A 27,255-nucleotide genomic window follows, 5' to 3' on the forward strand; every position below is an offset into this window, starting at 1 on the left:
TGCGATGACTGCAGGCACAATGGGTAACGGAGGTGACACAGAACAAACATAAGGCATGGCATGACAAACTCAACAGGTTTTAGCCGGGGCAATTGGTACTCAAGTATGACAGTCGGAATGAAATCAAACAGGAAAGGTTTAAGGCAAGATGGGTTGGACCATATCAGATCTGGGAGGTCAGCGAAAATCGAGTGATAAAGTTGGGGACGTTGGATGGGCAAGATATACCTCACGCAGTCAATGGATCCTACCGTGCCAGGAAGATGCTATCGCCGTCATTGTCACAGAATGATCAGATGATTCCCTTGTCGTTGTCATTGCAGAACGACAACGCCTCGAGGCAAAATTAAGGTGCTGCAATTTCTTAATTGTTAAAAAAAGAAAAAAGAAAAAAAGAAAAAAACAAACGATGGGATGTCTCGCGGGCAGCTGTCCGCGGGAGGTCCCCCGCGTGTCCTTCTGCGGTGTATTTTTCTCTTCTCGCGGAGCTTTGTTCCATTTTCCTGCGGAGGTTTTTTCAACCGTGGACTCTGTCTTTTCCGCGCTGTTCTCTCTGCACACTGAAGCTTTCCGCGAATGGGCCCGCAAGGATCTTTCCGCAGACTATGTTTCCTTCCGCATTGTCTTGTTTCCCGTGGATTGATTTTGTTTTCTGCGGGCCACACTTTTTCGTAGATTACACTACTTTCCGCTGGATATGATTGGGTTTTCCATGGGTCGCATTTGATATCTCTGCGGGTTAGCGCTTCTTGCCGCGGTTGTCTTTCTCTATGGACTTTTCTCTTTTCCTTCCGTGGGTCTCTTTATTTTGCCATGGCCAGGTAGCTATGGTCGACTTGCTGATTCTGCGAACTTTTTTATTCACCCTCGATATAGTTGAAGACAGTTCCTTCGCAGTCGCAGGTTTTGCAAAATTATTATCGGCAATATGAGATACTTTGGATGTGGATATGCAATGCAATGCTTAAGAGGTTGTGGATATGTTAGAGCAACAGCTAGTGAAATGGAAGATGTCCTGCGATCTTTTCATGTGTAGTGGAGCTGTCCCAACCACGGACGTCTAATTGCGTGGAAGGTTACTTTTATTGCCACGCCTTGGTTCCTCTCCGGTGAAAGGTTACAACATTCGACATCGTTACTACTGAGTCCCATAACCTGAAAACAAAACCTATCATAGGAAGAGCTGCCAAATCAGGCAGATGCTTTATGCAACAAATAAAATAAGCAACTACGCAATATAAATAATAATCCTTGAACGAAAAAAACCTGTCCCATAATGAAAATGGCCAAGTAAAAACGTGTCAGAACTGCAATCCTGTCTTAACAAATTGCCACGGAAAGCAAAGCAAAGCAAAATATATCCAGGTGGAGCACCCCTTCAAAATATATGGTAGGGAAAATAGGACTCTTGTCAGACAAGGCAAATAATCTGGCACCCTTTAGGTGTCCAGAACCACTAGATACTTATCACCAGGAATCCTGGCTCCAAATTCTTGTCCTTATAGCAGCCTCTGTCAGACAAACCAGTCAAGGAGGAAACACTAGAAATTTCCATTTGTTCATTATTGTGAATAATGCACAAATGGTGGACAAATTTTGCCAAATCATGGTAAAAATCTGTCAGCACCTCCCGTTGATAGACCTGTCTGGAAATCATCCCTTAATGTTATATCCCCTTCTTTGAAACACTTTCTGCTAGAAGCATCTTGACTTTCTCCTTCTGTTCTTTCCGCCCTTTCCTTGAGGACTTCCAGCAGAATCAGTTCAGTCTAAATTCTTGATCAACAGAGATCGGATTCCTCTTCTTTCCAGTATTGCCAAACCCTGTTGCCCAATAGCCTTTTTAATTAACTCCCATTTCACCCTGTTAGGTTCATTGAAGATGTTATTCAGTCTCCTGTTAGAGACCACTTTTACATTAGGGTTGAGAACACTGGTGAAAATGCCATAATCTTCAAGTTACTAATTGTATAGTTAACAGACAAACTCAAAATAGGCATTTGCATGTTCACGTAAGATTTTATTAATCCCTCAATTTATATTCTGCAGCCTTCACAATTATTTTGAATATCTAAAAAATAATATTGAATACTTTGTTGGTCCGCTATTGGAACTCCTCTAATAGTAATTTATAGGGTACACCAGTATCCCTTTTTGAGAAAGTTTATGGGAAAAATGAAAGAAAAATTGTTACTATTTAGAGAACAAACAGGCAGAATCTTAATGTGTGGATCTATACGTCCAAGAGGCTGATTTGAGCATGTTAGAGGGTACTTGGATTTTGTGATGGCTATAGGTCCATTGGTGCAGTCAAAGTTCATCCATGAAGGTTTGGAGCCAGGCTCTGACACCACATTGGAATTTAAAATCCTTTCAAATGCACACGATTTTTAGGATTTGAAGGATTCAAAGAAATCTCTCTCTCTCTCTCTCTCTCTCTCTCTCTCTCTCTCTCTCTCTCTCTCATGCCTGTGGTCATCTTAGAATACCCATTCATTTTAATATGTGAGAAAAGTCCAACTGAGAGGAAATGCTATAAGTAGAATATTTTCTCCCAGTCAAGCATATACTTGAACTAGAGTTGAGCTAGAGTACATGCAGTCTGCTCAGGTGAAGGTGATTGTTACAATGATAAATAAGTTAGTCCACTGAAGAGAATATTGAACAATAGAGTTGACTGGATCTCCTATCTTATCCTAAGATAAATGAATTATTTATGAAAGACACACATTGAATTTTTAAACAATCGACATCTTACCAATTATAAATACAACTCCTTTGTGAATTAGAAAAGATGTATTTAAATGATGCAAATAAGTTAATGCTTTCTTTTGGGTTCATTTGTTTGCTTGCATCTTGCAGGGTTTTCCAAACAGTGTAACTTCTGATTACATACCTTTTCAGATATGGGACTCTCTTCAGGTAGAGACTAACATTCAAATTATGTCATGTTTTTGATTTAATTATCTGTATCAATTGTCTTATTTTAAAAAATTATCATACTTTAATTTAGTTATATCATTGGATAACTTCTTGTTTGCAGGGCCTGTCAACGTACATCCGATGCATGCTTTCTACACAAGTAGGCTGTGATTGGAGATCTCCATTTTTTGACTTTATGAGTTTGTTTTACAGATTCTCAGTGATTTCAGGATTCATTATTTTTGTTGCTAATAACAGTTAAATAAATTCATAGGCTCTTTTGAGTGCAATTGGGGTTGGAGAGACAACAGCGACAGTTGTTGGTGCAACATTTCAGGTAAAGTGTATGCAAGTGAATTATTTTTGTTTTTTGCATTTGAACATATAAAGTCAAAAGCACATGGACATTTATGTTTAGTCAACATGAGCACAACATATAATTTCTGTGGCAGTAGGTATTTGGATTTATAGGCATCTTGTGTCATTCCAAATTCTGCAAGTAAATTTTCTGTTAATAAAACGTCTGTATGATGAATAGAAAATAGATGTCTTCTTGGCGAGAGTTGGATTCTCCATTGTAGCATTCCATACACAATGCCTTAGCATGAGGTGAAAAAAGTGTAATTGGAATTGAACTTGGTTTCAAACTGGAAAAGCTTGGAAAAAATTCTGATAATTAATTTTTTTTTCCAAGTAAAATATGTACTGAGATTAGAAATAAACATGATATATCAAAAGAATTTCAACTAGAAAAGACCGACAGGAGTAAAAAAATAAAAATAATTATTTTACTTTATTTAAGAGGGTCTATTAAAAACATATGGCTGGCCCAAAATAGTAGGCAAGCCCTACTGTCAGTGAAGGTAACTTACTATTAGAGGCAACACAATCTTTTATATTGTATCTATAAGTCATTGAGATTGCTGGATCTCATCCAAATAAATTTTAATCTGACAAACATAAAAAATTTCTTTAAATTCAGTTCTTTTGCCATATGTTCACTTTACAATCCCTGTGATTAAATGTGTATAAGAATAGTTTCAAAGATGCATCTTACATTAGTTTTTTCATAATTTAAATAGCACATAATAGCTTCCCGAACATATTGTGGGCTATCATGTTTTGGTCTTGCTATCAGCCATCACTGTTATATAGTGTGCTGTGTTTTTAGTTTTGCTGCTTTGGTTCTGCTATAAGATTTTAGACTTTTTGTTAAATGTGTAACATGTTTTCTTTCATGTGTTGCATCCAAATGAAGAAGAGATTTGAGTGTTTAGTGTGTGGTTTTGCTGGCATTTTGTTCTTCTGCAAAATTGCATTGCTGGTGGCAGGTTTGCAGGCGGGAGAGTTATGCATTTTAATTTTGTGTTTGAATATTTTTATTCAACCATTTGGTTTAGCTCTCAGATTTTAAGGCACTTTTAAAAAAATACTAAACATTACATGTTTTTGTTCTAATCTATAAACAATAACCTGCTAATAATATCTATTATGTGTGTCTGTGTATATTTGATGAGTAATGGGCCATGACCAATATTTTATTAATTTAAAAAATTATTTTACAACCCAGTTCACTAGGGGTACCGGTAGAGAGAACAAGGTGAACAAAACATCCAGTCTTGCCCCCAAAAATAAAGAGGAATCTCAAATTTAAATTACATACATCCATTCTGTGCTTACATGCGGGGTATAATTGAGGGTTTTTGCTACTTCCTCTTGTTACATACAAAAGCAAATGATACAACAGATTGGAGAATATTACATTTAACACATGACTAGCTAACTCAATGCTGTGAATAAATACAAAGCAGACCACTAATCCTTCTATAGATCCTGCTTGGCTGCTATCCAAATCTATATAGAAACTGTGATTACATGCACTTCAACAATGGACACCCTCCAAACAGCTTGGCTATATATTAGTAATACAAATGTATTGAAATTCAACCAATACATTCATATAAAAGCCTTTCTAGACTCATAGAAGCTTTTTGCTGATAAGTGAAGAAAGAAACAATATCTTAGAGAAGCGATAACTTTGACAACCATTAAAGGTCCCTTAAAGATCCCTTAAAGATCCATTTCTATAATCAGATTTTGGGCCTGTTTATTTGGTAAACAAATAGTTATAAACGAAGAGGCATGTCATGAATGGACATGCCTCCACTTTGTGGAGACATGTTCATTCATGGACATGACTTTCAATTTGATTATATATACTCAATTAGGCAGAAGAGCATCAAAATCAATTAATGCTCTGCCCTTTGGAGTTTGGCGACAATACATATCAGATTCAGAATATCAAATCAGTATTCAGTATTTATCAATATTGAATTATTATTTGCAAATACATTTCTAAAAGACCAAGTTCTGATTACATCCTACAGAACAGAATTCAGAGATTAGTAAATTAGATTCTGAAAATGAAAAGACATAGATAGATGAAATCTGAAAGAAATTTAATCACATATAACATGGTATCAGAGCCAGGTTAAGGAAGATCCGATTAAATTTGAGATATCAGATTTCTCATAACACATTCTATCTTGGAATTAAAAATACATTCCATTCTTGTGTGAGATCGTGTGTCATGATTCTTGAGATACAGTGTGGTCCTAGGATGTCTGCATTGGGAGATACTATTCAGATTTAAGATATCGTCAGTATACAGACTTTCTAAGATTACAGTCAATACATTATTCTTGTGTGATCATTGCATGTCCTAGGAGGGACTAAGGAAGGAACGAATTAATACGTGATTGATACGGAACTATAGATGCTATGTGTGTTAAATACAAGGAAATGTGATCGAATCTGGTACCAAAAACTGTGATAGATATAATTGCAAATATTGATTGTATGGGGACATTGAATTGAGGAGGATCACAGTGCCAGAAACAAAGAAGTTGGGATAGAAATATTAGTCCTCTTTGATTCCATACAAATCTGACAAGGATGTACTGTGGGATAGATGTGTTGTTGACCAGATATGTTGCAACAGACAAAGAGATAATGGATTTTCGATGAATTTGAAAGAGAATATTATTTCGCCCTTTGAATACTATTGTCATTGATGCTGGTCGTATTTGGAGGTGCAAAGAATACAGTTAAGGTTTGATTTTTCTGCTAAGATTGTTGATCAAACTACATATTGGAGGATATACAGATACAAATATGCATATCTCGAATATTGTGTTGATTCCTAAGAGGAGTTTTCATCAATTTGTAACTGTAGTGATTGTAGTTGTCAGTCATGGTCGATTTAAGATATTCTTATCGTGAGCATTCCTTTTAAGTTCAGAATGTTGTTGAATGTATGTGCGATATGAGATCTGAGAATAGATGAGCGTCTTGTGGGTATTTAAACAAATGGTGATTAATGGAGGGAGAGAGACAGAGATTTTAATCTATTGTCTCTTAATGACACTGGAAACTAGAGGTTTTGAGGATGTCAAAATATGTCTGGGCATAAATCGATTGTAGTTTCTGTAACTTGTGGAAAGATTTTCATGCTAGAAAAGTTAGCTAACAGTATAAAGATGGCATAAATTTCTTTTAGCATTACACAGGAGATAGTTCTGTGCTTGGTGAATACAATTTTCATCATCATAGTTGGAGGGACCATGGTGTTGGTCAAGAATGTGTATTGGCCAACTTGGACGAAAAGCAGATATGACAGATTTCCATATTCTGACCCAATAATGGTATACGAAGACTTTGTAGTCTCAAGATAATATAGAGGAGATAACATTCCAGGCCAAAGTTGATGATATTGAAATAGATTATCATTTCATAGCTTTATGCATTGAAGAAGGAGACTACATTAAAGTCACATGTTGATATTCTCTAAGGAAAGAGAGAATGACCAAACAAGTACGAAGAAATGGTCTCTTGAAACATAATTTACTATTGGATCCTCCGTATAGCCCTCCTTGGTTTGAGGCGACATAGAACTATGAGACCAACTTCTTCATAGAAATATGCCTTTCTTCAAATCACAAAGATGGATATAAAATGAAGCTTTCTGATCAACAATGTAATATGCCTTTCTGGATATTTTACTAAAAACCCTCAATATACACGTGCAGATTTAACCCGAACAGAAAGCCAATATTTGATATAAATTCCAGAACTTTAATCAATTTGTAACCAGTAGATTTGCATACAAGAAAACTCAAAAGAGTTTGTTTTATTCCTCCAATATTCGAAAGTACATATATAAACCAGGAGTTAACATAAATAACCGCCAAATATGTTACTGTATTATATAACAACAATACAATAACATGCAACAATCTAAATAATCCAATCTTAAACAGAAATAACAGTCAGATTGGTAAATGCAGATTAAACCTGTAAGAACACTAGGGTTGCGTCCAACCTCCAAAAGCTTCTTCAAGGGTTTTCATCCTTGAAGATATAACTAGTCATTGTTTCCAGCTCCCAGATTAATATTTGTTTTGAATATTATAATCTTCATACCTCCCCATGTGGAGCCTATTGTACCTTTATCACTTTTCCCAATGTGATGCACACCCTTTTAGGCAATGTGGGATAAAACACCTTTTTTGTCCTTTAGTCACTTAAGTGAATATAATACCTTTTAAAAATAAAGTGACAAGTTAAATAGACTTTTAAAGTCACTTCATTAGGCGAAAAACGATGTTGTAACTATTTCCACATCACCCATCAGCCATATGTGTTTCCGTATGCATCGTGGAAGATGTAGATAAATCTCAGTCTGATCAATTAATAATAAGAATGGTTGTATAAAGTAGAAAACACATCTGACGATAGTTGTAAATCGCTGTTTGAAATATACTACCCACGATGAAAAATAAGACCCACACGTGAACCCATAAATTTGCTCCAGATAGTGAGCATCGTGCTTACACCTGTAAGAATTCCTCTTTAATTTCCAAAATTGTCAAAAGGTGTGATATCTTTCCATAGGCCACTGTAGACGTCTTTGTATATTTTCTTATCTAACTTCCTTTGACCTGTCCATCTAATGAGAATGTTCTTTGCTATTGTACTCTAACTCCCATGCACAGATGCAAATTTGAGATGCTGTGCAGGTACATTAACCAAGTGTATAGTTGGACTGTGCCTAAACACTCTGTGGAATCCACTAACAATCACCAATAACAACTACCTTAATTCCTGCAAAAATTGTGCTTATGTTTGTATAAAACTTCACAAGCTGGCAGGAAGACCGGCTTTGATACCTCTATAATATCGCTTTCCTGATATTTTACTAAAAACCCTCAATATACATTTGCAGATTTAAAACTTAACATAAAGCCAATATTTGATATAAATTCCAGAACTCAATTTGTAACTAGTAGATTTGCATACAAGAAAACTCAAAAAAAGTTTGTTTTATTCCTCCAATATTCAGAAGTACATATATAAACTAGGAGTTAACATAAATAATTGCCAAACACGTTACTTTATTATATAACAACAATACAATAACATGCAACAATCTAAATAATCCAATCTTATAAACAAAAATAACAGTCAGATTGGTAAATGCAGATTAAACCTATAAGAAGGCTAGGTTTGTGTCCAACCTCCAAAAGCTTCTTCAAGGGTTTGCGTCCTTGAAGAGATAACTAATCACTGTTTCTAGCTCCCAGATTAATATTTGTTTTAAATATTATAATCTTCATACCTCCCCATGTGGAGCTTGTTGTACCTTTATCACTTTTCCCAATGTGATGCACGCCCTTTTAGGCAATGTGGGATAAAACACCTTTTTTGTCCTTTAGTCACTTAAGTGAACATAATACCTTTTTAAAATAAAGTGACAAGTTAAATGAACTTTTAAAGTCATTTAGTCAGTAAACCATATAATCATCAAGCATCAAAATAACTAACCAAATCAACCCGAATAAGCACGTGCAATAGCTCATTGGAAACCTCTCGGCGAGACACTTCCAAACCAACACTAAGATTCCAAGAATTCTGAGCTCTGTTTACTTAGTAAAAATAGTAAGCATTCGGACGACCTGCCAAAATTGCTCTGATGGGTTTGAAACTAGAAATGTCTAGGCCAAATCTCGAATTGAACCCTGTAAAGAACTTTTTCGCCCTTGAAACCTAGGCGAAGTGAGCTGGTAACACAAAATTATAATGTCCTAGAAAAAAAAGGGGACATTACAAACAACTTCTTGGAGATGTTCGCCAAGTCAAGTTTTGGTGGATGACTTGGGAGAGATGTTCATATATTACAGTTGTCTTATGGCACACTTGACATCATTCTTTAGAGCAATAGGCAGTTTTGATCTGAATGCATCCATGGAGTAAATTTACATTGCATTTTTAAGGAAAGTAAACAAGCTTCTCTAATGAGCTGGCATATTGATGGAGGGGACTAAAAGGTAAAGTATGGAGCTGAGGAAAGAGAAATGAATGGGATTTAATCAAGTCTGACTTCTATGTTGCTAGATGTTATGTCTATTGATTGAGGACAAACCAAGAAGTATAAAGAGATAAGTATTCCTTATGGATGAATAATGCTCTTCTATCCTGCTGTTATTAATTCATGTTATTATTAGTTAGTGAATCATGATTCAAGCATTGGTATTTCTCTTGGACTCTTATTAATCTATGCAAATAGCTTTCACGATGGCGCCATGTTTGGAGTACCAGATGTGTCTGAGGTTTTCTTCTACCAAGGAGTTATTTATTTTCATAAAAGAGTTCGTGCAGATTATACAGATGGAGATCATGCAGACTGCTTCTTCAATACATTAAATTGTATTTCCCACCCTCTGTAGGCAACACAAGGTAGAAGGACATCCTTTGCAAGTATGCAAGTTGATATCAGAGAAAGAGTTCATGATGTTCAAAATCACTATTTGAGAGTGCCATGGTGATGATGTGAATATTTTGAATCCTTCCTAAGTAAAAGGAAATATTGAAATTAGCTAAATTTGATTCTAGCATATTAAATTCTAATGTTATGTTGTCCATGTTGAGAGGGAGACACCATTAAGAGGGAGTCTGGCACATCTGTCATAAGTAAACTTGCAAGTTAGGAGGCTATTGCATGTACATGGAGCTTCAAGAAAGGAGCCACATTAGCATGAACGCCTGAACAAAATATTCTCCATGATTGGAGTATATGAACATGGCTTGCCTCCATGACATAAGGAGCATCTAAGGGATTTGCTCCAGTTGACATCCAAGGATCTTAGTCATAGTGGTGGTCTAGAAGAAATGGACGGAGTCGAGATGGTTTCTCTCATAATTAGGAGTCAGAGGATTATAATTCATAAAATGAAGTTCCATGTATGTGGGTTAGAAGGTCTTTGTGTGAATATCTATGTAGTGATATTCCTTGATAGATGAGTACTAGTTGGATCAAGAAGCATTCAAGAGAAAAGCATGATGGATCATGTGTAAAAGTCATGCAAGTTGAAGGATGAATACATAGCTTGCGTCCATGTGGCTAAGTTGGTTGCAGACATCTTTAAAAATAGTTATGGTTCTTTGAAGAGGAAGAATCAACATTTAGAGTGAGATGAAAATCTATCACAGGGAACTTTGAACAAGGAGACGAGAAAGTTAATATTTGTTTTAGAGGGAGTTTGACAAAGTGGAAACTTTGAATGAGGAGGTGAAACGACTAATATCAGATTCAAAGGGAGTCTAATATTCATCAGAAGCAACCTTGCACGAGGAGGTCAAAAGGTTAGTGTTGGCTTCATGAGTTATTCGTAGAGGAGAAGTTCAAGTGAAATCCCTCGCAATTCATTCTTCTTTACAAGAGAGAAGTTTGAGGTGAAAGCCATGGATCCACCCTCTAGGAGTATCTATGGTGGATCCACCCTTTGATATGATTCATGGTAGATGTCATGTGTGACTCCGTGACTTGATGGCCCCTCTATGCATATTATTGAAAGGTGACGATGTTTCAAATAATGTACACTTGTATCTAACATTGTAAGGTGATGGCTTTACATTGATTAGTTCACTGTCATGATGAATATCACATGACTTGCATTTCAGCTCGGGGAATAAATGTATTTGTATTGCCTTGGTGAATATGAAGGACACAAATTGGAATATAATAATCAAAACCATTAGCGGGTGTTGTTTGGCGATAGGTAGTAGTTGAGATTGTGAAGGAAGTCATTGCTTGGCGTCCAGTATTATTCAAGATACGAAAGATTAGTTTATCAAAGATTTTGGGAGAGTCTGAAATTTGTGTTTTCTTGAACTGTATCTACCCTATTGCCATTGAAAATATAGAAATAAAGTTTTCTTCCAAGCCTGCCATTACCGAGCAGGTACCGTGCACAAAATGTACAGTGCTATTTGGGTGTTACTCAAGCTATAAGGGAACAATAGTGAATGTGGAGCATAACAGACTATGCATGCAATATTGTTTATCTCAAAAATAATATCAAATCCTCAGGCTAATCATTAATAAGCTTCAAAACAGTTTCAAGGAACACATATCCAGGATTTCTATCATAGCTACACTTGAGTTGACTGGCACAAAATACAGACAATCTATCCTTTGGTTCGTATGTCTTGTTACTGTTAGAAAACAGGGTACTGACAATGGGAGTGAGTATTGTTGAGTGAGAGATTTTGAAGAAATGAAGAGTAATCTCTGTGAAGATTAAAATTTCTATAAAAGAGTATATGGAGCTGTGGCTGGATATGTTTTTCTGAGGTTGAGTATTCATTATCTCTTGTTGCTAAGCATTCCTTTTTTAGACTCATGGTATATACACTTGATGGGCATAGGTGTTGAATTAGTTTAAAGATAATGAAAACATAATAGTGGCTATACTTTTTTCTCCAGAACTGTTATATGAGTGAACCATAGAGAAGTCACAAGCTGGGCCTACATCTCTCCACGTAAGTGCTATTTGAAGACTGCTGCTGGTTGTTACCTTTATCTGGAGTTTCATTTTAAGGTGTTAGCGCATTATAGAGCCGTTTCTTACACAAGCATAGTGGTGTGTAATCCACATCAGAGGGTGTGCAAATTCCTAATATAGTACCAAGTATTCCTTTATTAATTCCAAACTCTGTATCTAACTGTTGTCTTGAATAGTATTAGCTGTTGGATGTAATTGTTGCCATGTGATTATGAAGACGGTGTTCAGAATTGTTTTTGATTTATATCTGTCCTTATCTCTTACATTTTATGAGTTTTAAAGACCATTGCATGCATCCGCGGACATATCATTCACTGCAAATTGGAAACCACATGATTCACTTGAAATATCTTCATATCAGCCTCCTTGACAGAGATATATTTTGAAGCATTAAGGAAGAAGGAAGAAGAAGTGAACACCCTTACTTGTGAGCTCTCGAATACTAAGGACATCCTAGAGGTTGCATTAGTGGCATTTCGTGAGGCAAAAAATCAGATTGTTGAGCTCTACCAGAAATTAAATTTGGCAAGCTCTAATTCGGCTCAACAATCATATATGAGAATTGAGGAGGCTGTCAGTGATGTTAGGATGAGAGGTCATCAGACTGAGCATGATTCATCCACATTCAGTGAGCATATTGTATTTTGTGATGAGCCATTGATTGAGGTTGAGATTATTCATCATGACTATACAGAGAGGAGTGCTCATCATTTTTTGTTTGATCCACACATGGAGGACTTGAAAAGGCACATGTGTGGATGGGCTCAGAGATGGTATAATCCATTGTGGGATGGAAATGGGATCAGTGGCTGCAAGTACCCAACTCAAAGGACTATGGGAGATTATGCACAGGGACACCAGTTAGTTTTCCATTATAGTGAAATGTATTTGAGTGGGTTGGTTACTTCTATATCACAAAGATCTAATGTGGATTTAGGGTTACAAGGTGATTATGGTGTCAGTTGCTATAGGTTGAATTGCTTGCAGAGTCAACACATTTGTGGGGGTCTTGTAGAGGTTGGATGTAGTTGTGAGGTTGCATATTCCTTCCATGGTTTGTATCTCTTGACAACCAGTGGATGTGAGAGCAGTTTGCTTTGGGACTTGAGCACTGACAAAGTTGACAGTATAGCTTGGGTGGGTTGTACTGATGGGCTTCACCATTTTGGGCTTGGTGAAGATTTTTCGAGTAGAGTGACAAGAGTCTAATGATCTTCTTGGTCCCATTGTGATTCTGATGGACTCTTCATATATGTGAGATTGGGATAGCTGGTATGGTATATATCCTTGCATAGTTGGGCAAGTAGTATCATCCTCATTGGCACTTGTGTTATAAGAGTTAGTGATACCAGGCACATCACACAGGTCTTCACTTGGGACCTAGGTGGAGCATTCACATGGGTTATGGATTAGGGAATTGGGAGGAGCTATTTGTTGCATTCCTTTCTTGATGGAGGTTGGTATACTATTCAGATCTTGCCAACTCTTGATATTAGAGGTGTATGTTGTTATAATCAGCTTATCAGTTTTTTCAGATTTATTTATCACATGCACATTTAGACATTGAACATATAAACTGGTTATAGTACAAGAGTGCAAGATATCGGAGCAATGTAAACAACTCATAGAAGACAGACACAAGATTTTGTGCTGAGTGGGAAACCCTCAAAACCTTTCGGTTTTCTCATAGGGAAAAAACCACTCTGTTGGAACCTGTTATCTTTATTGAGCAACAACTCTTTGTTACATTAGCAACTACAACTTTTTAGGACTTCAACCCTTTTGCTTTTTTTTACAATGTATCTTCTCAAATCGCTTACATATATAACTGTATGCTTTTGTTGCACACACACCTATATATGTATATATATATTTACAATCTTATATTTTTTCTTTCAACTCTGAATTGTGTATTCCATACATAAAGATAAAATGACTGTCTTTGTTTCACTTTTTTTTTCCACATGCAATCACATTCCCTTATATAGGGATATACTGAAAAATTTACATTCATTTGATAAGTAGTCAGTTATAAAACTGATAATGATTTTCATAAACAAATCCTCAAAACAGGATTAACAGTATGGTGCTTAAAATCTCCACAAAAAGAGATTTGAAGAACTCAAACTGTCTTGATAAACTGTTCCTCTTCTTGATTAATTAACAGCAGCAAAGTTGATTCATTTATCTCTTAAAAACAAAATTCAAGAAACCCTCAGTTAGGGTTAATGTTTTGAATCCCTCATAAGAATCTTCACAACTGAACATATTATCCTTATGTTCAAGAAAAAGGAAGAGATTGTAGCACTGTCTTTCAACTTCAAGAAAGAATGTTTTAAGTTTCCAAAACAAACTAAACAGGAAACTGTTTTTATCTCCCGCAAGTAATTAAAAACATAAACAATTTCCCAACCATCTTTCAACTAACATGAACTGCTTATATTCAGGTATGCAACTAAACAAACAAAATTCTTTTATAAACAACATTCCTCGTGTTTTAAAGTGACTGTTACCAAACAATTGGAGCAGCCGTGAAACCCCAATATTTTGGGCAAAAAGAAAATTGGCCATTCTGAAGATAAAATTGAAAAAACAATCATCCATTTCAATTTGGAGCACACACAAAAATACTGTAGGAGTTTTTCAAGCACCAAATCAAATCTTTCAAAATCAGCACCATCTTTAAAAAGGCAAAAGAGGAGCATACCTGTGGCTGTTATATCAAATTTATATTTTACCTCCTTTTTCCACATCGGATACTGTAATGACTTCTTAACTTTCTTTACAGAAACCCTCGTTCCATTTGCCATTATCAGAGTATGTCAACAAGATTATCACACAGGAAACAACCACAAACTTTGTTAACAAGTTGAAATAAAATGGCTGTAAGAGATCCGCTGTTGACTACAAAAATTCTGTGATTCACACAACAAAATGGAATAACCTTCAAAGAATTACAATACCTTGTCCATACTGTGAAAGAATGATACTAGTCTAACCAATGAGACTCACTGATCATAATATCAAAAACCCATAATACAAGCTGAATAACCAAAATCTCAAAATGCTTCATAAGTTTGTCTATGGTGGCGACTTGAACCAAGACATTAGGTAAAATGAACCAAAAACAAGGTTTCAATAGATTTCTTCAAAAATCCGAAAACATATTTAATGTTCCTTTGAAATCCGCCATAGAGAACAGCCATGTGGTCACTGTATGGCCTAGTAAATATATAATATTGATAGCTTTCAACTTTGTTGTTGTCAGCATAGTTGGAAAACTCGCCAAAGTCAAAAACTCGCCAAGCCCCACAAAAGTTTAATTGGGAAAAACTCGGTCATTTTAAAAAAAAACTCGGGAACCTAAAAAAACCACTAAAATTTAATTCAAAATACATTTTTTTGCAAATTTCAATGAGAAGATGCATCTAATGAGTTCATTACAGAGAACACAAAAGAAACAAGTAGGAGTTTAGATATATATAAATGCATAGTGGGTACAAAATCGCATTCTCATGCAGAATACTAATGGCGGGAAGCATAATAGTAAATAGTTTGTGTCAAATTGGAAGTAAAAACATCATTACAATCACATCTTCCTCTTCCTAGCTCTACTAGCATACTGTAACACTCTATTTTACATAATACATATAGGCTTTTGCCTTCTGTTTTTAACAAAAAAAATTAAAAAAATTAATTTTTAATTTTTTTTTTTTAAAGAGTTTTTTTTGAAAAACTCACCAATTTTTTGCAAAAACTAGGCGATTAATTGGCGATTTTTCCACAAAAAACTCGGCGATTTTTTCTATAGCCGAGTCGTGATTAAATCTATGAAAAACTCGCTAGTCCCAAAAACTTGGCGATCAGTAGAAACTTGCCGATTATTTGGCGATTATGCCAACTTTGGTTGTCACTTCTCAGAATATGCCAAAAGGATACCAAACACATTTTCTGTCATTAATATTTTATAACCGTAAGCAAGAGAGCCACTTTGGTTTGACTTATTCAAAATAACAAGTTGCCAAATGATTACACCTTCTATTAAAGTATATTATTTTGCATCAAGGAACAAATACGTCAACAAGTGCATGGCATGTTGTCCTAACTAAGTATACACCAAAGATATTTTGGATCTCAACATTCAGTTGGCCGGTGTTTTGGTTTATGTTGTGTTGCCTCACAACTTTGGGGTTAGAGATGTTTACACCAGTGTAGTGCAACAATTAGATAGGGCATCAACTTCAAATAGGATCTAGGCATTTTGTTCCTTCATACAGATGTGGATTTCTTAGTTAGAAGCAATCTTTGGGAAGAGAGGACTGCCATGTCCCCTTTTAAAGGTTAGTGAGTTCCGTTGTGTCACTAGCTCATTTTGCCTTGGTCCTGTGGGTTAATCGAGTATTCACTGGGATCATTTCAGTTTTTCGCCTAGGTAGTTATAGTTGCTGGCCAATATAGTGGTGCAGGAGCACTTAGTCATAAAGATATTGTAGATGATCCCAAGAAATGTTGTAATTATTTAATGTAATTCTATATGTTTTTATATGATATTCCATGTAATGGAATCAATTGTAACGCCTAAAGGCAATAAATGTAATATTATAAAAAGTGCAAAAATAAGGTTAAAAGAATTAAGGAGTTTGTTCAAAAGTTGGTTGGAAAGTTGTAAACCACCAATGCGTCTATAAAAAACTGATGTATGGTTGAACCAAAGCGTAAGGGAAGGAAACATTTACATTTGAGACAAATTTGGAGTTATTCCAAGTTGTTGTTTTGATTGGGTTTTCAGTTTTTGTGTTGGTTTCAGGTCTTGTACGGCCATGTATAGCCTGGAAACCATGTAAAATCTGTATATTTGGATATTAGGATGAATGATGTTCCTTCTCTTTTTGGTTTGGATTAATTTCATTCGGTTTTGAAGAAGTTATGCATATTTTAGTGAAAGTGGTTATTTATAGATTTCAGATTCCCTGATAACAATCATGTTGAAGCACTTGGTATTGACACATATGGAAAAGTTACGACCTCTAAATGGATTCATTGGAAAGATATGTGACCTAATTTCATTTTTTTTTGGTTTGAGTTGTTTTCAATCAGATTTATTGAAGTTATGAATGTTTTAGTGGAAACTGATTTTTTTAATATCTTCAATGGAGTTGCAGGCATAGATTTGCGTGCATGTAATGATTTATATATTGGAGAATGAATGGGTTATAGATGTGGAAACTAGACTGAAGAATAATTAATATGAAATTGTTTTGGGATCATTTGGCTTTGTATTGTGAAAGATATTGGATGCCCTAGGCAGGGTTACAAGTTTTGTTTCTGGTTTATGACAGAGAAAATGGGTCTCGGTACAGAGACCATAACTTATAATGTATTTATTGGATTGGGCTGATATTTGGATATGTTTTAATATGCCTAGTTTTTAAAAATTTCTCCAAAACGTTTTGCAAGAAAATATTAGAAACAAAAGTTATGAATGATATTCTATGGAATAGAAATCAGATTATGCAAATGGTGAAGTATTCGTAAACTTGTGTTTAAGAGTATTATATTTTGCCTCATGAGATGTCTCTAAGCATGGAATTTATTTCATGGATTTTGAAGGGATCAACATGTATCCCATTTATTGGTTGATTTATTTGATGCTCTGCATCATTGAGGTTGTTTTAGTAGTTTCTTGACACTTACTATTTTTAGTATGTCAACAGGCTTAGTATTCTTGGCATTTTACGGGTGGACTAGGAGCGTCTCATTGAGACCTTTCCATCAAGATAACACACATGCTTAATAAAGTCTATCTCATCAGTGATTTTAATGACTGAAGATTTGAATAGTATAGGGAATATGAAGAGTCACCAGGTTTGGCTCAAAAGAAGGAGAGGTCATTTACAAGATACTTGGTTTGTGAATTTGGATTTTGTTCTCTCTTGGAGAGTTTTGGAAAGCTTAAGCTTTCAATAGGTTAGAGGACGGAAACCCTTGAGCTTGGAGATAGTGGACAAAAACCCATTGTCTGTTGGAGACATCACACAAGTGTTTCGCATATTGCTTTAGGCGCATATTTCTAATATCCAATCTTGCTGTAATTTTTGTAACTACGATTAAATTCTGTGGTTGTTTTGCTATAGAAATTCAATGCAATATTATGTCTCGATTTGTTTTTTTATTTTGGAGATTGATTGAAATATTTATTTATGATAATTATTTGATCTGGATATTTTATGGGTTTTGCTTTAAGTTGTCAGTTTGGGTTCAGGGACACGTTCAAATTCAGGAATGAATTAATGGGAGGGGGGGGGGGGGGGTCGTGAGTGTGTATATATATATATATTTGTATGAGTTGTACCATAATAAAATAATAAAAAAATATAGTTTTTGTGTTTTTAACATACTTTTTGGCCTCATGGGTTGTAGGTCCTCATTGGTCCTTGAGGGTTTGTGCTGGGCCCTTGAGGTTCCACCCAGGGTCCTTAGTGGCCCTTTCAAGTTTCTAAGAGTGAGGGGTAGGTCTAGGCAGGGTCCATGCTACAAATTGTGGGACCTTGTTAGTTTGCAGATCCTTGGATTTGGTGATTTCTTTTTTACTTTTTGGGCAGGTTCTAGTACATCGAGTATATATAGACATTTTCAATAGATATATATCTGCGTATGTATGTTTATTCATAGATTTATATCTGTAACATGTTACCCTTATATATACACGTATTTCCTAGATACATATATACATCCATACATACATTTGGGAGATATACATAGACTGTTACATATATACATACATTTGAGACTCACATATATGTACACATATGAATATATATACATGAAACATTTATGTATATATCCTCTGTAGCATTCACCTTTGAAGAAAAATGCGACAATTGTAGAACAAAGAAGAAATGGTAAAAAATGCCCAAGAGATGAATGAATTGTCATCAATTGACTAATTGCAGGCTTTATTGGTTGAAATTAGGGTTTAGATGCTTTTGAGACAACAAAATAAAAGTTTGGCATTGGGGCCTATTTTTAGGCACTCATAACCTTGGATTCCCGCACATTTCTATAGATTCTGCTTGGATTCCATTATGGGAATCTTGTCAGACTCCAGGCGGAATCAGACTCGAACTCACACTAGAACTAGGATTCGAAGCTAAAGTGAAGTATCCATTAACTTAGGTTATAAGAATCCAACCAACCTTGAACCCACGTGCAAGCGCCCCAACTTTGGATAGTGGGTCTTGGAATTATGACAAAATTATCATCCAGTTTCGCCCTGTAAGACAGAAGAGGCGGCCAAACACCACTCTTAGTTACTGCTGCAAGCATCTCCTTTCATTGTTTCTTGTGAAATTGCTTTTGTCAATCCCTAGGATATTGACTAGGGCATGCTTTGTGTAAGATGTCGATGTGCATACTTGGCGGAGGAGAACTTAAGTCATTTGTAAGAGAAAAACGAGTCAACTAAACAGTACTATTCAATCAAAAATAGTAGTTTTTCTCAAACTTACCTCAATGTATGCGGAGTTTAGTACAACAGCTGTACTTGGATTGTCATGGCTCTATCGTGGGTTGAAACTGTAGCAAATGACCTCGCATAGAAAATTGGGTGAATATTAGGTACATAAAAATGTGATTTGCTGAAGAAAGTAAGTAGTTGTGATTTTTCATGTTCTTATGGGGGTCAAAATTATCTCAACCTTGTAATGGTTGGCAGGATCACATTGGATGGCATGAAAAAATAGCCAGCCAATGGCTTAATCGGGGAAGTTGGAAGTACTCTATCTTACTCATGCCACAATACCACCCCTGGTGGTTTTGAATAGGCTGAGGTAAGTCACCTACTTTCTTATTGGTGGGAGGAGAGTAGTTAGTGGTGGCATGATAGGTAGCAGCAGGAGAATTATAGTGCAGTGTGTAATGTCCCCTTTTTAGCATTCATAGCATGATGTTGTCGTTAGCCTATTTCCCCATGGTCCCGTAGGCTAACCAGGACATCAAAAGGGCTTAGAGGCCATTTGGCCTAGATAGTTTCAGTTGCAGGTCTTTCTGAGGGGTTTTGAGGCAACTTTGGGCATACTTACTATTTATAGTAAGTCATCTTGGGCATGGGTGGACATCCAGTGGCAGCGGTATGTCGATGGTAATTGTTTAAAATCGGCAAGAAGACTTGTTTATCATTGATAAGATTTGTTTTGCATTGATAAAGCTATTTTATAAAGTTAAATTTAAATATTTAACTTTATTAATACATAGACTATAGTTTGTGGGAAATATTTAAATTAAAAGAGTCCCTTTTATTTTATAACACATTGGAGACATAAGTTACATAAAGGGAGTTATGTTTTATCCCACATTGAGAAAACGAAGGATGGAGCTCTTGTGAGAACACTATAAAAGAAATGGAAGAGCTTCTTTTAAGCATGGTTGGAAATATCAAAGAAATTGGAGAATTTTCTGGAAGTTATGTCTCAATAGTTTGAAGGATGAAATCCCTTCAAGTTGAAAATCTTGACGCCATTGAAAGATATGGTCTTGAGATTCAATAGGGTAGCAATCCGAAAAAGCGGAACCGAAAAAGCAGGCGGAAAAAGCGGAACTGAAAAAGCAGGCGGAAAAAGCGGAATTGAAAAAGCAAGCGAAAAAAAGCGGAACCGAAAAAGCAGGCCGAAAAAGCAGTTCGAAAAAGTAAAGCAGAAGGGGCAGCATTGAAGGAAAATTATTACAGCCATCTACAACCAGGTTCCCTCGTTAGTATTGTTTTTTTTAGGGTATTATAAGTTTCAGCTGTAAGTGTGCATTATACCAGCATTGTCATTTTGGTAATCCATGTAAATGCCAAAGTCTTGGCCATATTTCATGAGCATTGTATTAGAAATTTGATTGCAATCAAAAAGATAATAGTTGCTGGTGTCATTTAAGCAATTCAATCTCATTATTTATCAGCTAGATAGTTTGCATACCAACTGTTTGCAAAAATGCCAGTTGGCTGCAGGTGTTCTTTTCTCATGCTTAGATCATAATATATGCACTAAATATTGTCAAAATTAGGAGCACACTCATGTTAGGTCATTGTGTAGTTCATTGTAATCTTCTATCACTAGATTCTCATTGATGCAAATTGGAAAAAAGTCATTTAAAGCAAGCTGAAATACTATATCAGTCATATGTCTCTTGCATGTGAATTGTTTGACAAAATTCTTTGAGCCTTCAATCAGCATCTTTGAGAGCAGATTTGAGGAGGGTTATTATAGTGGTATCAGAGCTTGCTTGCAAAGTGTTTGACGAAATGTCAAACAACTGAACTATAAAGATTTTTGGTGTTTGAAGAAGTTATAACCTGTTGGGGTCATTACAGTGGTATCAGAGCTTGCTTGCAAAGTGTTTGACGAAATGTCAAACAACTGAAATATAAAGATTTTTGGTGTTTGAAGAAGTTATAACCTACTGGGGTTATTACACAGTGGGAGTACAGTGAACAATCCCACAACTAAAACTAACACCGTTAGTCTATCTTACACTGCCTTCCCCACCCTATAACTCTCCATTCCACTTGTACCGCCCCGACTTGTTAAATAGGACTTCCAACTCACTAACCTAATATCATCTCAGCTCCCATCCCTTTCATCAACACGAACCCAGCTTAATCATTCGCACCTTCCACATTCCACTCACAAATTTCAAGCTAAAAAAATGTATATAGATTTTAATATTTTAAAATTCAATTTAATATATTAAAAACATTGCAGATTACATCATTTAAAATTAACCATGAACTTTTTTTTGCAAATTTTATTAGTTGATGAAATTAGTTATAACTTATGGAATGTCCAAGGAGTATTCACTGGTTTCCACACCACGCAAGTAAACTCTGGGGTTTGCTCAGTGGCACTTACGGGCAGAAAGTTGCCAGTAAACTTGGGGGTAAACTTGCATAAACTTGCCATAATACTCTCTGATTAACTTGCTAGAAATCATGCACACACTGGAAACAATGAAAACTCTAGTCAAAGCTGTGTAAAACCAGGTCAAGTGTGGCAAAAATACACAGTGAAAGCCTAGACATGAACAAATTGCAGTTTCGAAGGTGATGTTGTTTATAAAACCCTACATTCGACCCTGTTATTACACAGCAATTTTTGTACTGATTTTTGGAGTTTCTCCAGGCATCTGTGTAAGTTAATTTTTGAGTAAAAACAATTGAGCTTCCTGAGTACTCTCCAAGTCTGAGTCTGCAAGTGCAAAGTATGGAGGAAGTTGTTTAGTCTTTTTCTTCACTCAACTTGATCACAAACTCAAAACTTGTCGCTTAGCCAAATCCTCATTGGGATGGAAAATTTCCAATCTGTCCAGACTCTATACTTTATTTAAAGTTTATTTTTCTTCTTCCAAGTGTAAAAATGAGCCAAAAGAACAAAAAGGTGTACATGTCAAAATTTTGGAACCACTTCTTGAAACAATGGTGAAACAGCAGAGCAAATGTGGTTGGCATTAATTACTTTGGGTTAAGCCCAAATTTTAGTGGGTGTAATGCTACTCAGTGATTGTCTAAGGGGACATCGAAGTGCTTTTCACAATGTATTAGGAAAGAACTTAGAGAACTTGTTCCAAATCGGATAATGGCCAAAATATAATATGGATTGAAGAATGAGAAATTTCATAGGAATGTCTAGATTTTTAATTCAGTAGTGTTAGCAATGGCTTCAGAGCATATGCTCAATGCTTGAACTAAAATAACCTACATTTTGGGCTACATACACACTTTTTCTAATGAAGTAAATAGTTACTGTGTTGAACCTTTTTCATAAAACCTCAACTTGCATCTTGTGGAAATATTTATCTGATATTTGCATGTGCTTATTATTTACAAATGTGGCCTTTGCAGTGGTTTCTCCGAGACTTTACAGGCATGTTAGGCGGAATATTGTTCACGTTATATCAGGTATTTTAAAGTTCAGCCACATGAAACATGGAGAATTTGAACTAGGAATTAACACACTGAAGTAGCTCAGGAAAACAATATGGGTTCCTGTGTATGTGCGCTTTGCATCTTGTGTATCATTTTACAGCCATATAGTTAAACAAGAAGTCATATAAGTAGGAATTTCTGAAACTAATTAAAAAATTTGTAATATTTTTATATTACTTTTCGAAATTTTATCTATTTACTATAGGTTTATATTTTGCTTTCTCCTAACTTTAAGCTTCTGTGGTTAAAGGTAGACTTATTTTTTGGCCCATTGTATATAGGCAAAACAGTACCAACATAATGTCACAAAATATCACGTTAGCATCCGTTTGGAGTTATGCAAGTTATACATATATTGTTAATATGGATATTGAATCAAGGTTCGGAACTTCAATTAATCAACACTTTTGATAAAAAAAAATCATTATAAAATACATTTATTTTAACATGCTTGTCACACCTTTAGAGCTAGGAATGTCTCTAGGAGGGTGAAGCAGATTTACATAAATAAATTGAGGGTGGTTGAAGGCCTACATGAGGGTTGGTGAATTCTCGTGCACTTTGAGCTCATCTTAAAATCTGATAGGTTGTTCTTAAAGGTATTGCTAACACGATTTTTACATTGAATAAAATCTAACAATGGATAGAATAAGTAATAGCCATACCATACTGTACACTTGACCACAATTTTGTCACTAGATACAGTGCAGAACCCATCACCATCCTCTCTTATTGCTAACTTTGTTTTCTATTAAAGCTTGAGGTGTTGCCGATGTATAATTTTAAAAATAATTATCACCAGCTTTCTAAGATAAGAGAGTGTGCATCCAAGGAAAGAATAACAGTAACTGTTTTTCTATGTTACCCTGAGTTTCCGTTATGGGGATAGCGGGACGGGTTTCCGGGACAACAATTTTTTTTGGTGATTTTGGGGATGGGGGGGACGGCAAACGGGGACGGCTATATATATATATATATATATAGAGAGAGAGAGAGAGAGAGAGAGAGAGAGAGAGAGAGAGAGAGATTTGAAAATATACATGTCATTCATATGAAACTAAGCACAAAGCATGTCATTTAAACATTATAGAACCATAACATAAAACATTTGAATGCCATCTAGGAAATAATATCCGATTTCAGTACCCAATTGTTAAAATGCATATGCATATGCATATCAATATCAGTGAACAATAAACATTAACAATATCATAATATCATAATGATAAACATGATAAATCTGAAAATCAAAATCAAAATATGCCCAAAGCTATAGGGCCAAAGGCTAGAGGGCTGCCATAAAGTAATAAGTATCAATGTATCATAATCATGTTCACGTTCAACATAAAAAACAAAACATAGAAAAATGAAGTAGATTGCTGCTCCTATTATGCCTCTACCGCCATGGCATCAAAATTAGAGGAGTCCTCACTATTATCCTCCACAGGAAGCGTAGTCTCATCTAATGGAACTCCAACCAATCTTGGTGCTGTGTCATCCTCATCTATCAGGGCCACATCTTCAGGCTCAACATCCCACCGCAAAGTTGGTGTCTGCCTATACTTTGGAGTCTGACGATTCACAAGTCGAAGAGCATGATGCATTGTCACTAGCCTCTCTGCTCTTTTAGAGGTAAGTTTGTTCCTCTTGATAGAGTGGATATATGAATATGTGGACCAATTTCTATCTGCAACTGAGGAACTAGCAACTGTTTACCGTATGGATTAATTAAGCGGCGCACACAAGCAAAGAATACGAACATAAACAGCAACCAGTAGAACTTCTATTATTATTCGCATATGCCAACAGTACATTATGCTTTTCTCCTATGATATGATAATGATAAGATCAGATGAATACAATGCTTCCCGAAGGGGTTATAAATACTTTCCGACGAACCTTCCCGAAGGTATCCGTCGGCCAGATACATTATGTCCGCTACAAACTATTCACCGTCGGCTACATAACAAGAACTTTCCCGAAGGAACCCGTCGGCCAAAACACAATTTCCTTTCCGAAGGGACCCGTCGGCCGATACACAATTTCTACCGACGACATCATTCCCCCCAAAAAAGAAAAGTCGTCTCCCGACGACTATTACAAAATCTCTGAGACAAATCAACAACCAAAATATAATGACTGACCCAACACTGTCACTTTAGCCAATCTGACATCTGACCCTGATAGCCACCTGTGCCGCTTTCTGCCTTCCAATGCCGAGTACACTGAACCAAGTGTCGCTACACTGCCTCCAACTGGATGATCAGCTCCTCCCGAGCTCTCTACGCATCCACCAAGACAGCCTCATGGCCAACACCTACTCTCAGTGCCTCTGATACACAGACACTCCATGCCTGCCGCAGCTCCAAATCTTCTCACTGGTCAGACTCCCACGACTGATATCCGCAACGACTGGGGGTCCAGGGGGCAACGCCCCCGGCGGGGTCGAGGGGCAGCGCCCTCGCGGGGTCCTGGGGCAGCGCCCCGGGTGCGCTCCCTGTCGCAGTACAGGGCGGGGTCGAGGGGCAGCGCCCCTCGCCGCCAAGACCAAATTAGCACTTCAAAACCCACGCAAAAATGCACGGAAGACACCATTTCTGTCATTATTTGCCGATTCTGCACTCTTTCTGGCAACCACGGATGCGTCCTCTTCCCTTTGGCATCATCTGTCACTCATTCTGAACAACTTGATTCTGTCGTCGTCTTTTTTTTTTTTGGAAAAGCTCCTGCCATCCTTCTGTGATGAAATCCGTACGGCTTCCAACTTGACACAATCTAGATTCCAATCTACTTAAAATAACCGTTCTGCAATATCCCACCATCTTGAAAAATTCGTACAAAAATTTAATAACAAAGCCGTACCTCACAAATCCATACCAAAACAAATCCGTACGGTGGTTGTTGCCCGCCTGTGAAAAATGCAGAATCCATACAGTATGTCGTATTATTGTTTCAAAATCCGTACATTGCCTATTAAAATCTGTATTGCTCAAGTCTCCAAGAAAAATCCGTACATTGCCTCCAGTTCCCCTCTTCTTGAAGTCCGTACACCACATGCAAGGAGAAACCGTACGGTGATAAATAAGATACCGTACTGCACTTGAAGAAATCCGTACGGGGTAAAAAACCGTACCATGTCTCAAAATCCCGTATTTAGAAACCGTACAGTGCTTTTTTAAAACTGTACATCACTTGAAGAAATCCGTACGGTGTAAAAAACCGTACCATGTCTCAAAAAATCCCATACGGTGCTTTTTAAAGCCGTACTTTACTTAAAGAAAACCGTACGGTGCATTTAAAACCGTACCACACCTCAACAAAACCGTACTCTTCTTTATGGAAATCCGTACGGTGCATTGCAAAAAACCGTACAACGCCCCCCCCCCCTTTTTTTTTTTTTTTTAAAATTCCTTTTTCCAAGTTTTTTATTTTTTTTTTGAAAATCTCACTTCTGGAACAATATTTACATATATACAGTACTTACAGTCTTCTCTCAGTTATTCGTCCATGGGGGTGCATTACTTCTTTCATTGCAGACTTCAACTTCGACCTCTTCACTACATCGAATATTTCCTTTCGGTCTAGCATCCACTGTTTTATTGCTCCGTTATTGCTTACTTTTTGCATTTGGTATGGCCCGACCCAGTTAATTTTGAACTTGCCTGGTTTGATCTCATTCTGATCGTCGTACAACACCCACTGTCCGAGTGGAAACCTGCTACGCTTGTTCTGTGGCATCTCCATATCGCCCAGTTTGTTCCCGAAGCCCCGTACCATGGACTCTGTCAACTGCCCCTTCTGTCCGTCAATAACATTTTCACTCCGTACTGCTGCAACTTTTATTAGACCCTTTCGCTTTGTTTCCTGTGCAGACCGTATCGTGTGCCTTCCTTGCTGCCAGTACCTTTCTGTTATATTTGTGGTTTGACATAATACTTTCTTCCTGCGCAATCGTACAGTAGAATCTTTCCTTCTTTTCGGTTCGTACTGTATGTTCTGTCCTTCAGCTTCGAACATTCATTTCTTCTTTCGGCTTCTCCATATTCCTTCAAACATTCATTTCTTCCTTCGGCTTCTCCATATTCATTTCCTCCGTCGGCTTCTCAGTGTTCCTTCGGACATTCATTTCCTCCTTTCTTACCTTCGTCGATCCTTAGCATATTACAACTTGGAAAGAGCTCATAATCCTCTATCTGCCAGTGGTAAAGACCATTTACTGAATCCAGATCATCATCTCCTTCCAATCGTAGGACTCCCTCCTGATCGGGTTCCATACTCTGCCTCCTCTTATCATCTTCTCCTTCGGAATCTGATGATAGAGCTTCTTCTCCAACCATTTGAGTGTGTAGATCGATGACATACTTTCGGCCTTTGCTTTCGAGTGATAAAGTATTTTTCTTCCAATCGTGATTTGCCTTGGCTTGTATCAGCCACCCCCGGCCCAAAATGGCATCATATCCCCTC

The 27,255-nt window shown here is 36.6% G+C and overlaps 1 protein-coding gene across 3 annotated transcripts in view; it reads left to right on the forward strand.

The window, feature by feature from the left end:
- Positions 1–27,255, forward strand: part of RUS3 (root UVB sensitive protein (Protein of unknown function, DUF647)) — a 271,831-nt gene that overhangs the window by 78,471 nt on the left and 166,105 nt on the right. For all 3 annotated transcript variants that reach the window (XM_089831895.1, XM_089831896.1, XM_089831897.1), the window contains exons 3-6: positions 2,863–2,922; positions 3,044–3,082; positions 3,197–3,259; positions 22,708–22,764. In XM_089831895.1, coding sequence (XP_089688021.1) covers positions 2,863–2,922; positions 3,044–3,082; positions 3,197–3,259; positions 22,708–22,764 — 219 coding nt within the window. The remainder of the gene's footprint in view (positions 1–2,862; positions 2,923–3,043; positions 3,083–3,196; positions 3,260–22,707; positions 22,765–27,255) is intronic.

Source organism: Cupressus sempervirens, chromosome 5, assembly GCF_028749045.1.
Source record: "Cupressus sempervirens isolate cs-2001-9-10 chromosome 5, ASM2874904v1, whole genome shotgun sequence".
Classification (NCBI taxonomy): Eukaryota; Viridiplantae; Streptophyta; class Pinopsida; order Cupressales; family Cupressaceae; genus Cupressus; species Cupressus sempervirens.